Raw genomic sequence first — 16,857 nt, 5'->3', positions numbered from 1 at the left:
AACGCCGGAAGGGCTTAGTTCACTCTATGTAAAATGTGAGGGCCCTGCGGACGTCAAGGGTGTGAAGCTGTTGTTCACGACTTGAGGCGTGTGGCTTCGGGAAAAAGACCGGGAGGAAAATGTCCTGGTTCAAATGGAAGCCCGACACCACCTTAGGGAGGAAGGCCAGGTGTGGCCGAAGCTGCACCTTGTCTCCATGGAAGATGGTACACGGTGGACCAGCCGTTAGGGCACGAAGCTCGGAAACTCGTCTCGCTGAAGTTATAGCGACGAGAAAAGCCGTTTTCCATGACAGATAGAGCAGGGAACACATGGCCAAGGGCTCGAAGGGGGCTCCCATAAGCTTGGCTAGAACTAGGTTCAAATCCCAGGACGGGGTAGGACGCCGTATCGGCGGGTACAAGCGATCTAGACCCTTAAGGAAGCGGGAAACCATCTGATTGGAAAAGATGGATCGTTCTCCTACGGCTGGTCGAAAGGCGGACATGGCCGCTAGGTGTACTTTCAAGGAGGAGACCGCGAGTCCTTGCTCCTTAAGGGACCAGAGGTAGTCCAGGATCGTAGGAATAGGGACCACGAAAGGATTAAGGCCTCTCTGATCGCACCAGAGTGCGAAACGCTTCCATTTCGCGAGGTAGGTTGAGCGAGTGGAAGGCTTCCTGCTTTCCATCAGGACTTGCTGCACCGCAGCCGAACAGTCACATTCCGCGCGGGTCAGCCAAGTAGGCACCAAGCTGTAAGATGGAGGGACTGCAGGCCCGGGTGGCGGAGCCTGCCGAAGTCCTGCGTTATCAGGTCCGGCCATAAGGGGAGAGGAATGGGATCCCGTACAGAGAGCTCGAGCAGCAGGGTGTACCAGTGCTGTCTCGGCCAGGCCGGAGCGATGAGTATGAGGCAGGCCCTGTCCCTCCGGAGCTCGAGAAGCACGCGGTGCACGAGGGGAAACGGAGGGAAGGCATATAACAGGTGACCCGTCCAGGGGCGCAGGAATGCGTACGATAGGGAGCCAGGGGAGCGACCCTGGTAAGAGCAGAACTGGTGGCATTTCCTGTTCTCTTTGGAGGCAAACAGGTCTATTTGGGGAAACCCCCACCTTTGGAAAATTGTGTGCACCACATCGGGACGAAGGGACCACTCGTGGGAGAGGAACGACCTGCTGAGATGGTCGGCCAGCGTGTTCTGCACTCCTGGAAGAAACGACGCTACCAGGTGAATAGAGTGGGTTATGCAGAAGTCCCAAAGGAGCATCGCTTCCGTGCAAAGCAGGGAGGAGCGAGCCCCGCCCTGCCTGTTGACGTAAAACATCGCCGTCGTGTTGTCCGTGAAAACAGCCACACAGCGCCCTTGGAGATGGGCGTGGAAGGTTTGACACGCCAAGCGGATCGCCCGCAGCTCCCTGACATTGATATGGAGGGAGAGCTCTCGGGGCGACCAGAGACCCTGGGTGTGAAGGTCGCCGAGGTGTGCCCCCCACCCCAATGCCGAGGCATCCGTGGTCAGGGTGACTGACGGGCGAGGAGGATGGAATGGGACTCCGGCACACACGACCTCTGGGTCCAACCACCAGTTGAGCGAGTCGAGGGTTGGTTTCGTGACTGTGACTACCATGTCTATGGAGTCGTGGTGCGGGCGGTACACCGACGCAAGCCAAGATTGAAATGTGTGAAGACGCAGCCTAACGTACATGGTCACGAATGTGCATGACGCCATGTGGCCCAGGAGTCGGAGGCAGGACCGCACCGTTGTTGTGGGAAAGGATTGTAGGTCCCGGACAAAGGAAACCATAGTCTGGTGCCGAGGTCGAGGGAGGCAGGCCCTGGCCAAATTGGAGTCCAGGACCGCTCCGATGAACTCCACCCTCTGTGATGGCGCTAAAGTGGACTTCTCGGCATTTATCATAAGTCCTAGGCGCTGAAACAGGGCTAGGATCTCGGTTAGTTGACATGCTACCAGTTGGCGGGATGGTCCACGGACCAGCCAGTCGTCGAGATATGCGACGGTGGCGGAGGGCTGCGGCAACCACTGCCATGCACTTGGTGAAGACCCTCGGCGCGGTGGAGAGGCCGAAGGGTAGCACCGTAAACTGGTAGCGCATGTTGTTGACGACGAAACGCAGGTAGCGTCGATGAGGAGGGTAAATCGCGATATGGAAATACGCGTCCTTCATGTCGAGGGCAGCAAACCAGTCTCCCAGATCCAGGGAAGGAATAATGGTCCCCAGGGTTACCATGCGAAACTTGAGCTTGAGTAGGTATCTGTTGAGCTCTCGGAGGTCTAGTATAGGTCGTAGACCTCCCTTCGCCTTGGGGATTAGGAAATATCGGGAATAAAATCCCCTGCCTCGCATGTCGTTCGGCACCTCCTCTATGGCACCCAAACTCAACAGAGTCTTGACCTCTTGCAAGAGGAATTGCTCGTGAGAGGGGTCCCTGAAGAGGGACGGGGAGGGAGCGAAACAAACTGAAGGCGGTAACCATACTCCACCGTGCGAAGTACCCAGTTGTCCGTTGTTATATGGGACCACGCCGGGAGGAAGTGGGAAAGACGGTCGAAAAATAACAGGGAAGGATCCGGTGAATACACTGATGGGCCGTCCTCGGGCGTCCCATCAAAAGGCTTGCTTAGGCCCCTCAGGGGGCTTGGAGGGCACTTGGGACTGATTACCCCGGTTGCCCGACGGTCTACGGCGGTTCACCCTGCCTCTGCGCCTATTATCAGGCCGTGGCCTGACCTGATTAAACTGGCGGTATGGCTGCTGCCGGAAGGACCTCCGCTGGGTAGCCGGCGTGTGCATGCCCAGGGTGCGGATGGCGATTCGGCCATCTTTGAGAGTCTGAAGCCTCGAGTCCGTTTTCTCAGAGAAGAGGCCCTTGGTGTCGAATGGTAGGTCCTGAATGGTGTGCTGGACCTCGGGCGGCAAGGTGGAGGCCTGCAGCCAGGAGATTCTCCTCATGGTCACTCCCGAGGCCAGAGTTCTGGCTCCTGAGTCTGCTGAGTCCAGAGAGGCCTGGAGGGAGGACCGGGAGGCTTTCTTGCCCTCTTCAATAAGGGCTGAGAATTCAGGTCGGGAGTCTGTTGGTACCAGCTCCGTAAACTTTGAGAGTGACACCAAGGTATCGTAAGTGTAGCGACCGAGGAGAGCCAGTTGATTGGCAATCCTTAGCTGGAGGCCACTGGCCGAATAGACCTTCCGGCCCAACAGATCCATCCTCCGCGCTTCTTTTGATTTTGGCGCTGGAGCTGGTTGCCCATGCCGCTCCTGGTCATTAACGGACTGCACTACCAAGGAGTCCGGAGGTGGGTGCGTGTATAAATACTCATACCCGTTGGGTGGAACTGAGTATTTCCTTTCCACCCCTCGAGCGGTGGGAGGGATGGAAGCCGGTGACTGCCACACCGTATTGGCATTTCTTTGTATGGTCCGAATGAAGGGCAAGGCCACCCGCAGCGGGGCCTCAGCTCCAATTATGCTGGTCACCAGGTCATCGTCCTCAGCAACTTCCTTGACAGGGAGGTTAATGTTCTGGGCCACCCGTCGAAGCAGGTCCTGGTGGGCCCGCAGGTCAATCGGTGGAGGGCCCGATGCCGATGCCCCCGCCACATCTGGTGGGGAAGACGATGACAGGCCCTGGGTCAGGGCTTCCGGTGGGGGCTCGTCCATGGGCTGTGAGGCCTCCGCCACTACAGGTGGCGGCGGTTCCTCCACCAACGGTGATGGAGGAGGTCCGCTGACCGTGGCTTCCGGCGCCCTGTGGTCGGAAGTCCTGGGTCGCTGAGTGAAGGGGACCCCTTGAGCCTCGTGATAGGCCCAGGGGGTCCAGAAGCCCCATTGTTAGGGGCCGTGGTCCTGCCTTTGGGGGTCGGCGTGTAGATCGCCCACACTGCCCGCTTGGGAGGAGACTGAAGGCTGGCGGGAAGGCCACGGGGGGGCAGAGGCACTGTGGGACTGTGCCGTCGATGCCGCCGGTCTGTCCCTGGACGGTGCCGGGGAACGGTGCCGGTCGTCGCGGTGCCGGGAGCGAGAACGGGACCATCGACCGTGCCGGTGCCGGGAGGTCGACCGAGATCTCGACTGACGTCGGTGGGAGCGGCTGCGAGATGACCGGTACCGCGAGCGGTACTGGGATCCGGACCTTCGTCGGTACCGACGGTCGGGTGATCGAGACCGGGATCGTCTCCGGGAGTGCGACCGGTACCGCGATGAGGAGCGGTACCGGGACTGCGACCGGCACCAAGATGGAGAACGGTACCGGGATTGTGACCAGTGCCGGGATCTGGATCGGCGAGAAGGCGAACGTCTCCGGGATCGGGACCGGGACCTGGAATGCCTTCTATCCCGTCTGTCAGGGGAAGGAGGCCTCATGATGGCCGGTTTGCCCACTGACTTCACAGCCCGCACCGGCGGTGCCGGGGGCTGGAGAGATGGTGGCTTGGTGAGCTCTATCAGCTCTCTCGCCGTCGAGAAAGTTTCGGGCGTCGACGGGAGAGGCAGCTCGACCACGGTTTGCATCAGGGAGCAGGGCGGTACCGGACTCAACGGCTCTTGCGGTGCCGGAGTCGACGGTACTGTGCACAGTTTGTGCACCACCACAGTCGGTGCCAGGGGTGCCGGCGGTGGCTGGGTGAGTGGTCCCGGTGCAGGAGGTTTGGAGGCCGTCTGCGCCGGCTTACGCTTCCTCACAGGAGAGAGGGAACGGTGCTGGGACGCCGGTGCCGGCTGTTGTTTTTTCAAAGTCTCGGTACCGGACCGGCTCGGGACCGCTGGTGCACTCTGCACCGAAGAGGACTGCTGAGCTGCTGGTGTCGGCACCGTAGGGCTAAGTGCCGACTCCATCAGGAGCTGCTTTAACCGAAAGTCTCTCTCTTTCTTTGACCTCGGCTTAAACGACTTGCAAATAGGGCACTTATCTGCACGATGGGACTCTCCTAAGCAGCGCAGGCAGGAGTCGTGAGGGTCTCCGATCGGCATGGGCCGCTGGCAAGCCAAACAGGGCTTAAACCCCGGTGCCTTGGGCATGAGTCCGCACCGGTTCGGGAAAAGAGGGGCTAAGCCCCCCCGATTCCCCTTAATCCACTAACGAACTAACTAAACTAACTATTTTAAATAACTATATACACTAAATACAACAAGAACCAGAGATAAGCTAGGGATGTGGAGGTCAAAGGAGCACTCCACTGTTCCAACGGCCGTCATGGGCGGTAAGAAGGAACTGAGGAGCGGACGGGTCAGCTGGGGTATATATCTAGCGCTATAGCGGCGCCACTCCAGGGGGCGCCCAGCCGACCCCCCGGAGTTGCTAGGGTAAAAATCTTCCGAAGAGCCGTGTACGCAGCGCGCGCACACCTAACTGGAATGCATAGGAGCAATCACTCGAAGAAGAAGAAGAGGAGAATCTCCAGAGAACTATGAACTAGCTGTTTTTCCATGTTTGCAATCACATAGAAACCCTTGCTGGAGAGGTCAGGGAGGGGCTTTTGCATGTTCCTAGAGAGAGGGGTCGAACTTCCACTCAGGACAGGCAGCACAATGCAAACTGAGACTGTTCCCTTGTGAAAAAGGCTGCTATCCCTTAAGTGTTAAAGAATTCCTTAAGTGTCTGGTCACTAGAACTTCTAAACATACTGATCTCAAGAGAAAATTAAACAACGCAGCGCTGACCATACTCTGGAGCTGATCCAGGACCAGTAAGACTGGCTGCCATGTGAGAGGCCAACTCTTGAAAGCAGATAGTGCTACCACCTGCATCTACGTGGGTTCATCGCTGTGGCACCACCTTACAAACAGCAATGCAGCCTCAACTCCCCTGGAAGGCAGGTCAATCTCATTCTCCGCACTTGACAAATAGGGAAACTAAGTCACAAAGCAGGGAGATAACTTGTCCATCAGCAGGCCAGTGACAGAGCTAAGATTAGCACTTACAAATTCCTGTACTAGCAGCAGGCCCTTTCACAGATGTAAGACTGCATATCTGAGAGCTGGTGCGTTCTTAACGTATGCTTCCTAGAGGATTGAGGGCTTGGCTACATTTGAAAGTTGCAGCGCTGGGAGTTACAGCACTGGTCATGCAGCTGTGCAGGAACAGCGTTGGTGTGTGGCCACACTCACAGCTACCAGCGCTGGTGTGTGGCCACATTTGCAGCGCTGTTGGGAGTGTTGCATTATGGGCAGCTATCCCAGCATTCAAGTGGCAACAATGTGCTTTTCAAAAGAGGGGGGTGGAGGGTGGTGTACTGTGACAGGGAGTGGGGAAGAGAGAGAGAGTGGATTTTTGGAGCCAACACTGTGTGTTAGCTTCCTGGATTGAAAAATCACAAAATGTTCGCGGACCCTTAGTCTTAATTGCAAACAGCCTGCATCCAATGCTGTTTCTCTGTCAAGCAAACATTCACTCCCTGCCTCTCATTTGATCGTTCACAGCCAGGTACAGATAGCTCCTGTTTGCTGTGATCAGTGTTTGTTTTTTTAGATAAGCAGTTCAACGGAGCTCCGATCAGAGTTCACAACAAAACAAAGAGAGGCTGCATAACAAAACAAAGAGAGTAATTTAGTTAAAAGCATTCTGGGATATCTCCTTATTCCCTGGAGGCCAATAAAAGCGCTGGTGTGTCCGCACACTTGATGAGCAGCGCTGGATCACCAGTGCTGCAATCACTACACCCCAACCTGACCAGGTGTACAGCCAGCGCTGCAGCCAGGGAGTTGCAGCGCTGGATGTGCCTTGCAGGTGTGGACGGTTACTAATTGCAGCGCTGGAAAGCCTCTACCAGCGCTGCAACTTGCAAGTGTAGCCAAGCCCTAAGACACTGTTTACAGAGCAAGTACTGGCTTCAAAGGAAGCAGAAACTAAGGTGTTATTCCAATGGAGACAGATATACCCTTTAGCTGGAAGAGCCAAGAGATCTTCAGAACATGGATGTTTACCAAGGCCCACTATCTGAGCAGTAGCGTCTTCCTTCTTCATCCGTCCAGCTCATTCTGAGACCATCACTTTGAGTTTTTGACCATTAAATAAGACAAATCAGAGTTTTCAAAGAAAAACAAGGTTGATCAGTTTCAAGTGCAGTTCTGGCTAATCCCAACCCTTTTCTACCAAGAAAGACAAGGTGGGTGAGGCAAATTCTTTTATTGGACCAACTCCTGGTGGTGAGAGAGACAAACTTTCAAGCCACACGGAGCTCTTCTTCAGGGCTGGGAAAGGTACTCCCATTGTCACAGCAAAATGCAAGGTGGAACAGAGTGTTTAGCATAAGTAGTTAGCATATGTTCTTATGACCATTCAAGGTGGTCATAGTACAGAAAGAGGGGGTTAGTAGGTTACAGATTGTTGTAATAAGTCATAAATCTGGTGTCTGTTCAGTCCATGATTGTTAGTGTCTAGCAAAGTAATACATTTAAGCTCCCAGCAGCTACAACTGCACTGCCATACACTTTATACCAAAGCACCCAAACCTTGCCCAGCCATGACCTGAAAGTGGCAACTTGCCAGGAATGCATAAATTTCCATAAAATGACAAACTGCACAGAGACTCCAGGGGCTGTATGAAATGCTCCATGCAGCTACCAGGCTGCTCAGACTGTATGCTGGGACCTAGATCTACCCCAAGGCTCTACACCTGTATTAAACAAGTACAGCCACAGGGTGATTGTTAAGACACTCCTCAGCTACGTTTAATTCACAGAACAAACTAGCTATCGCTGCATTTGATTTAGGTGCAGAGCAGTGAGATAGATCATCCAGCCTAACGGGTCCCTATTTCCCTACAAGTGTGGGATACAGTCACCTAAAAGCATGTGGATCAAGTGGGACTACACTGTGTCTTAGCCAGCAAGAAAAATCCAAGGCAGAGTTTTATTCAAAACTAATCAGTTCTCCTTGACTGGGCCTTGCACCGAAAACAACTTCTATTTTGCAAACACAAACGTTCAGAAAGAAATCTGTCTGCAGGTTTAGTGACATGACTAATATTTTCCATTTGTTTTAGTGTTCCTGAGTGAGACCCAAGTGTCACACCTTCCTACAAGGCAGCATTTGCTCTACTCAGCCTCTGGAGAAAGATGCCTCCCCAGTGCTGGTTGGAAATGCCGATTACCCGACTCTAGGGAAATAACTAATGGGCATTAGTGCTGTCCAGGCCTGTTCAGATAATCACATGTGAACCCTGAATATTCTGAAATCCCTTGGGAGTGACACTGGAATAAGGACTTGTCACTTAGTGCTCTGAAGAGAAGGCCATCAAATGTAGGTATGACCCACCCTTTGCCTTCAATGCAACAAACAGTTTGGTCAGTAAAGGTACCTCACAAGACGTAGAGAATCTTTGCGGATATTCACCAAACTCCTCAGCGTCTTCACAGGCTCATGTGGGGCTGGTGTGACATAGGGAAACTAGAATGAGAGGCAAGGAGTTGCTTTGTTAATATACCAGCTTGAGAATTAACACTTTAAGCAAGATGCAACCTATCTAATACAAGAAATATCCACACTGTCCGAGATCATGCTTATGTCAACACTGGGCTGCAACCAACCACAGCTGGCACTAACCAGGAATCTCACTGGCAGGCTCTGTAGAAAGACTCAAGCTGAATAGGCTAGAGAGACTAATCAGTCCTCTCCAGCTCAGCAGCAGTCCTCACAGCAGAGTGTATGCACACAGGACACAGTGCAGAGCCTGTCCTGAAGCTGCCCATGCTGTCCCAATGCAGCACTTTTCACCACAACCAGACATCGATCTTTTAAATACCCCACAGCTCACGCACATCTACTGTTAAATTGTCTGCCCCAGGCAGGAGGCGGCACCTCTTCATGTTTGTGCTTTCTACTCCCCTCCTGGAAAGTTTGGTATTTGTTTAGTCTAAAATAAATCTCCATCCTTAGTTTGATAAGAAGGAATGCAATACGTTCCTACGTACTACAGCCTAGGCTTGGCCACCTGAGCTCTTCTCCTGCTCAAAAGGGGGAAGTCTGAGGAAAAGTCCCACGGGGAAATCCAGGACCAAGACTACGTCATTGTTCAAGACAGATCAATTTACTTTCTCTCCCAGTCAGAACCAATAGCCTCAGAGGTGCACACAAAGGGGAAAAGAAAAAGGTCTTTGACAGGGTCTTTGGCAGCAGGGAGTTGGCTGAAAGCCTGCACTGAATTTATCCCCAGGTCTAAAACCTCCCTGCAGGAGAATCCAGGAGGTCATAGCAGTGCAACAGGTTTACAAGTGACTCCAAGGTAACTATACGGGAATCAGAACAGGAGTACTTGTGGCACCTTAGAGACTAACAAATTTACTCTGAAACCTATACGGGAATCAGTGTGTCTCATCCTCAGTGCTGACATCAGGTCAGAACTACCCAGCTCAGCAGTCTGCATTAAAGGGTAAAAGAACTAATGGCAATTAGGCTATTCATATCAAGGCTGTTCATAAGCTTGGAAGCTTGTATAAAATGCCAAATCTGAGAGTCAGGAGCTGTCACCCGTGACAAACTGAACCTTGCAGCACTGTTACTTCCTGTTCATACCAAAGCAATCACGAGATGAAAAAAATCTCTCTCCAAACAGAGCAGTCTGCAATTCTATATTGCTGTTCATGCCAGGATCTCAGACCTCTTTACAGTCTTATCAGCAGAGCCGGCTCCAGGGTTTTTGCCACCACAAGAGGCGGGGAAAAAAAAGCTCTACCGCCGCCGCTTCAAATCTTCGGCGGCAGGTCCTGCCCTCTAAGAGGGACTGAGGGACCCGCCACCGAAATGCTGAAGAACCAGACATGCCGCCCCTTCCCATTGGCCGCCCTAAGCACCTGCTTGCTGCACTGGCGCCTGGAGCCGGCCCTGCTTGTCAGACACCTGAGGGGTAGGCATTATCCCATATTGCAAATTGGAAAACAGAAGCAGAGACAGGCTATGTGATTTGCCCAAAACCTGTGCTGCAGTGGGGCTGGATTCATGGCAGGATGGCACTTTTGCCACATGGAGGATGCCATTTTGTTCTCAAAATGGCATCCTTCATGCTGATGGGGGCATTATACCAGATGCCCACTCGCGAATATACCACTGCCCAAGATCACACAGCAAGTCACTGGCAGAGCCAGAAATGGAACACAGGAACATCCTGATCCCCTAGTACTGTGCACCACCTCCAAGACAATGCTCAGTCACCTCCTGGGTAAGTATCAAAGCTGGGTTGCCTACTGACAGACACATACAGATGTGAAATTAACAGTGCATGTGAACTTGCCTGAACGGGTCTGTTCCCCAGGAAGTTTAAATCCATGTTCTCACCAAAGAGGTAACCCTCGGGATGTGGGGTATCAAACTTCTCACCTCCCATGAAAAAGTGACTTGCAAAGTAGTTTCCTGGAAAGAGAAAAAAATTAACAAATTCATGTGAGATTCATTCCTGGAGCATGGCAGAAATGTGCAGCTTTTAGCTGGGGGGAAGGCGGCTGAACGGGGGAGCATAAGACACAAACAAGACTTTTTTTTAGGCAACAGCCATAAATCACAGAGCCGCATTAGACAGCTCCTGGCAACGCTGCATCATGTGGAGTCAGCGCCAACAGCACTGGGCAAGAAGCAGCAACCAGAACCCTACAGAAAACAAGTCACTGGACTTTTTCATAAAAATATGCCCTACTTCAAATGGGACTTACATCACGGACAGTCTCTGGCCTGTGTCATACAGGCGGGCAGATGAGATGACCACAGTGGGGCCTCATGGCCTTGGAATCAATGTATTACAGGGTTGTTAACCCTATCATAAGTTTCTCCCCCCAAGGAAGGAAAGGGGCAGATTCTTTACAACACTGCTGAATTCTGGGAATTCTCCCACTTTCCATCCTCATTTTCAAGGTCCGCCATCTGCCTAGCCAATGAGGAACAGACACATTTCCTTTCAGATCCCATGAATGTAGTTCCTCATACAGTCAGAGGAGTGAAAAAACATTGTCTTTACAGATAGGGTGCTAGAGGTAACCCACACAGATGCTCTCCTTGATTAAACACAGATGGCTATAACAGTAAAAAACACAGACATCTGTAAGAGATAAACCCCAACACTGAACACAACTTTCCCTCACCACAGATTCATCTAATTCCATTTCAAGGGGATGCACTGAGGTGGCAAACGGTGTGAGAGGAAGCTGGGAGCAAGGTCACTGAACCCCTCCCCCCCCTCCAGCAGTAACTGAATTACTCACAATGCCACACTCAATCTAGTCACTTGCAGAAAAGAGCTAGCCGCTTTGGGCAACTGCGGCTCTCAAATGCAGCTGTCACATGTTCACAGCACAGAGAAGTAAAAGGTGGCACAGACCTATTAAGCCCCATCCAAGCCATCTTCCCGCAGTTTTGAAATGGGGCTTTTCCACACCCAAAATGAGAAAGGAAATGGGCCGAATATAGCTTCACTGTCTTGGCTCGGTGCAATATACAGGAATTTTGGGCCCCTCAAAAGAGCACTACCTAGAATGACTGCATCTGGAAGGTTATGGAGAGGAAGGAGAGGAATTTGATGGGCGGGATTCTCCATCCATCTGGCTACCAGAACTGGTGAGCTGCTCTCTAAAAACAAGAGGGGTTTCATGAAAGGTTTCTGCTTTTTCAATTATATTGGTTCCTTTTGGCTCCAAGAAAGGCTTTTTTTTTTTTTTTTTTTTTAAACCGTGCACAGCTGGTATCACTTTATGATGAGCTCCCCACTGCTGAGTTCAGCTAACAAGCTCACAGGCCTCCAGATGTTTGTGTTTTAAAAACAAGCCTGCTCCCTGGATACACCAATCACAAGCTTCGCCTAGGTCCACAATCTAGCTGGTACCAAGTCCACTGCAGCAGCATGGCAGTATTGAGGTATCCCAAACCACAGACCCCCCAGGCAACTAGCAGCAAAAGGAAAAGCTATTCCGGTTACAAATCCAAGCCAGATTTTCTGCTCAATATTGCCACCCAGCCAAGGATGCATTGTGATATTTATGCTTATGCTGTGGTTTGTGAAAGCAGGATTTAGGAATCAATTTTACATTTTAAGTAGGTCAAGCAGGAGGATGTTTTGATGCATTTGATCTGATTAACTCCAAGGAAAAATCCTCTGCAAGAAATCTCAGAATTGCAGTGGCTGATTATCCTGGCTCAGTGTCAGATGGCTTGCTCTTGACTCTGGTTTGGTATTCTATGAATGGGACGTGTTAACGGGGTTATAGCTCATCTCAATGAATCTGGATTTATGTGCAGTTCACATTAACATTACTGTACACAAATCCCCATATATTCAAAGGAGGTTGTATCCTTTAGTAGCCTCATCAGAGCATCCATGGTGCTTTTTCCTCCCACAGGAACTCAAAGTGCTTTATACAACCATGAAGCAACCTTGCATAGACTTACTCGTGTGAGTAAGGTTTGCAGGAGCAGGCACTATCCCCATATGGATCACTTTGCCCACCACTGAAATGCAGCCCCAGTAGCTGTTCAAAAGAGCACAGCAATGCTACGCTACGTAGCAGTTCCGGATGAGAAGTGAGGCAGAATATCATAGCCAACTGGAACTGCAGGAGGGATTTTAGGAAGGTGAAACAGAATTGGCCGACTGTAATCTGGCCAGGACATTGCAGCTAGTATTTTCACACTTCTGAGAAGTGCTATTAGGATCTTTAATGTCCACAAACGATTAGGATCTGTTTTTGTTCTCATCCAGAAGATGGCCCACCTAGCAACACAGCCACCCTCTAATTGCAAGCTAGAGCATCTGTTCGGTACTCAGTAAAGAATCTCTCCTCCACTATATTACACCCTGGAGCACCCAGGATTTTACCTAGGGCAGTGGTTCTCAATCTGTGGTCCACAGACCCCTGATGGTCTGCAGACTATTTCTAAGGCAAGGGTCTCAAAGTCCCGGCCGGCAGGCCATCTGCGGCCTGAGAACCTCCCCAATGTGGGCCGCAGGGCTCCAGAAATTTTGGGACCGGGTCTCTCCCTTAGTCCCCGCCTCCAGGCACTCCTCCCCCTATGCGTCCCCTGGGCGATTTAAAATGGCCTGTGGCCCCGCCCACCACCAGGCGGAGCTGCTGGCCCCTCCCTGCAGCCCCAGGGCAGGGCTGTGCCTCCGCACACTGCCCCCGCCCCGAGCGCCCCTGCGGCCAATGGGAAGCTGCAGGGGTGGAGTCCCCCCAGCCTGCAGTCCCCCCAGCCCGCCCCACCTTGGAGCCCCAGGTAAGCACTGCACCCCTTGACACCCTCCCAGAGCCTGCATCCCCACCCCTGCCCCACATACCCCCTCCCGCCCGCAAACTCCCTTCCAGAGCCTGCACCCCCTCCCCAAACACCCCCCAGCCCCCAAACTCCCTCCCAGAGCCTGCAACCCCACCTCCTCCTCCTGCATCCCCACCCTCTGCCCCAGCCTAGAGCCTGCACCCAGCACCCAAACTCCATCCCAGATTCTGCACCCCAGATCCCCTCCCCCACCCAAACTCCCTCCCAGAGCCCAACCTCTCACCCCTTCTGCATCCAAACTCTCCTAGAGCCTGCACCCCAATCCCATACCCCAGACCTCCTCCCTCACCCAAACTCCCTCCCAGAGCCTTAGGCAGGTGGGGAGCGGGTTCTGGGCGGCATGAGTGACATTACTGGACGATTTGAGGACTGACGCTGGCCCTAAGGTAAATTGAGTTTGAGACCCCTGGTCTAAGGGATCCATGAAAGGTTGTTGTTACCACAGAACAGTGGTTTTCAACCTGTGGTCATTGGGCCCCTGGAGGTCTGCAGACTATATCTAAGATTTCCAAAGGGGTCCGCATCTCCATTCAGGGCCAGCTCCAGGCACCTGTCTGAGGTGGCACATGCTAAGGGGCATCCTGTCCATGCTTTGGGCGGCACAGTCCGGGCAGCTTTTTTTTTTTTTTCCTTCGGCAGTTCGGGTGGCCTTTTTTTTTTTTGTTGTTGCTTGGGGTGGCAAAAATGGTAGAGCCGGCCCAATTTTCATTCAACATTTTTTGGGGGTCTGCAAACAAAAAAAGGCTGATAACCACTGCCCTAAAGTCCTCTCATTCACAAGTACTGCCCAGGCCTGACCTCACTTAGCTTGCAAGATATCTGACAATATCACAGCCCTAACTCAGATGGGTGTTGGAAGGATAATGAATGTGTGAGGCACTCAGTGCTACAGAGAAGTCTATAAATAAACCTTGCCCTACTGACGGCAGGCTGTATATGCCATCCAAAACTGGGGAGGACTTCCAAGTCAAAATGTGAATTCTTGCTCTGCGGATGGCGCTTCTGCCTTAAAGTAGTAAGGGTCTGCCTTGAGCCAGAGGTGCATGGTCCAGAGGACAGCCATTATGTGACCCCAAACACTATTCCTCCACTCCTCCCGTAGGGCAACTAGTAGATGTAAGAGTGAGTGCACATGCACGTAAAGTGCTCATTGAAAGGCAGACATTCCAAGCAAGAAACACAGGACTGTGCAAATCCTAGAGAGCATAGGGCAAGGGGTTTATAGGAGTTAAGAGGAAAAGAGCCAGAACAGCATCAGAAGCTCTTGGGGGTACTTGGGGAAATATACTAAATTAGTGCTAGATGGTTACCTAACAAATCAAAGATGGCAGTTACCTGTGGTGACAGATTCATAATACAGTGTGCAAGAGTCAGGAAAATTTAAGCAGGTGAACATTTTTCACAAAGCGATCACTCTATGTCTGACCTATCCGGCCTCATCCACAAAGGAAACCCGCCCAACACTTTCAAAAGATGAACCTTGGAGCTTAAATTCATAACTTTGCTAGACACTAATAATCATGGTCTTAATAAAGACACGGGATTTATGGCTTATTACAACCGCCTGTAAGCCATTAACCCCCATTTTTGTCCTATGACTACAGGGGTGTTAATGGGCCTCTTTACCTTTATTGGTCCCTTAGAATATGTGCTAAGTACATATGCTGAAGTATCTGTTCCACCCGTGACACTCTTAGCCCTGGTCTATCTTACATAATTACTTCAGAAGAACTGTCATTGAAGCGCTCCTTGCTGCTGTTCAGGATTCCGGAGTAAGGCTTCATGAGCTATGGGGGAAATGGGCAATGTTCCCTCTAATTAATTACATCCATGTGCAGAATTAATTTTGTTATGTGCACTAATATGGAAGTGATGTGTGGCGGGGGGGGCGAGGGGGTTTGGGCTCCAGCTGAGGGTGGGGGCTCTGGGGTGGGGCTAGGGATGCAGGGTTCAGGGTATGAGAGGGAGTTTAGGGTTGGGGCAGAGGGTTGGGTGTGGGGTGGTGAGGGCTCTGGGTTGGGGCCAGAGATCAGGGGTTCAGGGTGTGGGAGGGGGCTCAGGGCTGGGGCAGGGTGTTAAGAGTGTGGGGAGGGTGCAGGCTCTGGGGTGGGGCCAGGGATGAGGGGTTTGGGGTGCAGGCTACCCCAGGGCTGTGGTGAGGAGAGAGGACTCTGCACAGCCCTCTCGCACTGCAGCAGCTCTGGGACCAGGGGAAAAGGCACCTCTCCCTGGCTGTGGCTCCTCTGGGGCCGGGGCAGAGGCGCCACTCTCCTCTCCAGTCCAGGCCCCTGTGGCTGCACATCTGTTCAGCCCTTGATAGCCTGCTGTGTGGCTTAGAGGGAACTTAGGTAAGGGGTAGGCTGGGTCTCCCAAAATCACGATTGGCATTTCAACATCCCCCATTGGAATCTTCTGGTCTGGAAAGAAAGTCCCTGCATGCAGCTTTCTATACAGGCCAGTGTTCCTGAAGATGAGTGGGCCATGCACCCTCCTTGACCACCCTACATTGATGTCAGTGAAATGACCCTGCTCATCCTCCAACACCTGCAATACCATAGAGAAGTAGCCCTTTCTGTTGATGCACTCCGTCGCAAGGTGCTCTGGGGCCAAAACTGGGATATGGCTTCCATCTATCGCCCCACTGCAGTTAGGGAATCCCATTGCAGCAAAACCATGCACTGTTTCCTGCACATTGCTCAGCATCAGTCCTTTGCAGCAGGAAGCAATTAATGGCCCTGCACACTTGCATCACCAACTCCAAACTGACTTGTGAGTGACCGGTAGACGTCTGGAGTTGCCAGCTTTCACACAGTGATCGCCACGTGCTTTTCCACTGTGAGGGCAGCTCTCATATTGGTGGCCTTGCGCCGCAGGGCAGGAGTGAGCTCCGCACAGAGTTCAAGGAAGGTGGCTTTGTGCATCTGAAAGTTCTGCAGCCACTGCTCCTCATCCCATACCTGCATCACAGTACGATCCCACCACTCAGTGCTTGTTTCCTGAGTCCAGTAGTGACAGTCCACCGTGTGCAGCTGCTCCATGAATGCCAACATCAGTCTTGAATTGTTTCTTTCCATGGCACACAGCAGGGCTGGCAGCACAGATTCTTGTTCAGAGTCACAGCTCATGAAATACTGCAGGATCAGCTGCGCTGTGTTCATAACGCTCAGCACATCACTGGAGAGCAGTGCAGCAATCCATGCTTTCAGGCAGAGATGGCGGGCACACTGTTCACAGGGGCAGTTGAAAAATGGCACGAAACGTAGTCAGAAGCCCATGGAACGATGAGACAGAGAAAGCTGCATGATGGGGCGGTGAGCCTGCCCCTATGATGCACCTACTCATGCACTCCTTCAATGAAGGACCGAGTAGGAATAAATTCTACATGAATAGTCCTACTGAAGTCAATGTGTGTCAAATTGTAAGTGTTAGAGGCCTCTGCTTATAAAAACAAAACGCCTACTAGCGATAGCAGAAGTTTGCCATACTCCTTGTACACAGTATTTGCTTCAATAGAAGGAATGTTTATTTAAAAAAGCAGGAGCTAGAACGTCTTGTGAATGACTAGCATCTCTCGCTCTTTGCTGCTGGCCAAGTCTTGTTAACA

At 52.1% G+C, this 16,857-nt stretch overlaps 1 protein-coding gene across 4 annotated transcripts in view; it reads right to left on the bottom strand.

Moving 5' to 3' along the window:
• MGRN1 (mahogunin ring finger 1) overlaps nt 1–16,857 on the bottom strand; it is a 117,918-nt gene that overhangs the window by 86,610 nt on the left and 14,451 nt on the right. For all 4 annotated transcript variants that reach the window (XM_044981202.1, XM_044981205.1, XM_044981201.1 and 1 more), the window contains exons 2-3: nt 10,228–10,346; nt 8,299–8,387 (exon numbers count right to left, since the gene is read on the bottom strand). In XM_044981202.1, the coding sequence (XP_044837137.1) occupies nt 8,299–8,387; nt 10,228–10,346 (208 nt within the window). The remainder of the gene's footprint in view (nt 1–8,298; nt 8,388–10,227; nt 10,347–16,857) is intronic.

The sequence above is a fragment of the Mauremys mutica genome, chromosome 11 (genome assembly GCF_020497125.1).
Source record: "Mauremys mutica isolate MM-2020 ecotype Southern chromosome 11, ASM2049712v1, whole genome shotgun sequence".
In the NCBI taxonomy this organism is placed as follows: Eukaryota; Metazoa; Chordata; order Testudines; family Geoemydidae; genus Mauremys; species Mauremys mutica.
This window is presented reverse-complemented; position numbering and strand designations above follow the sequence as displayed.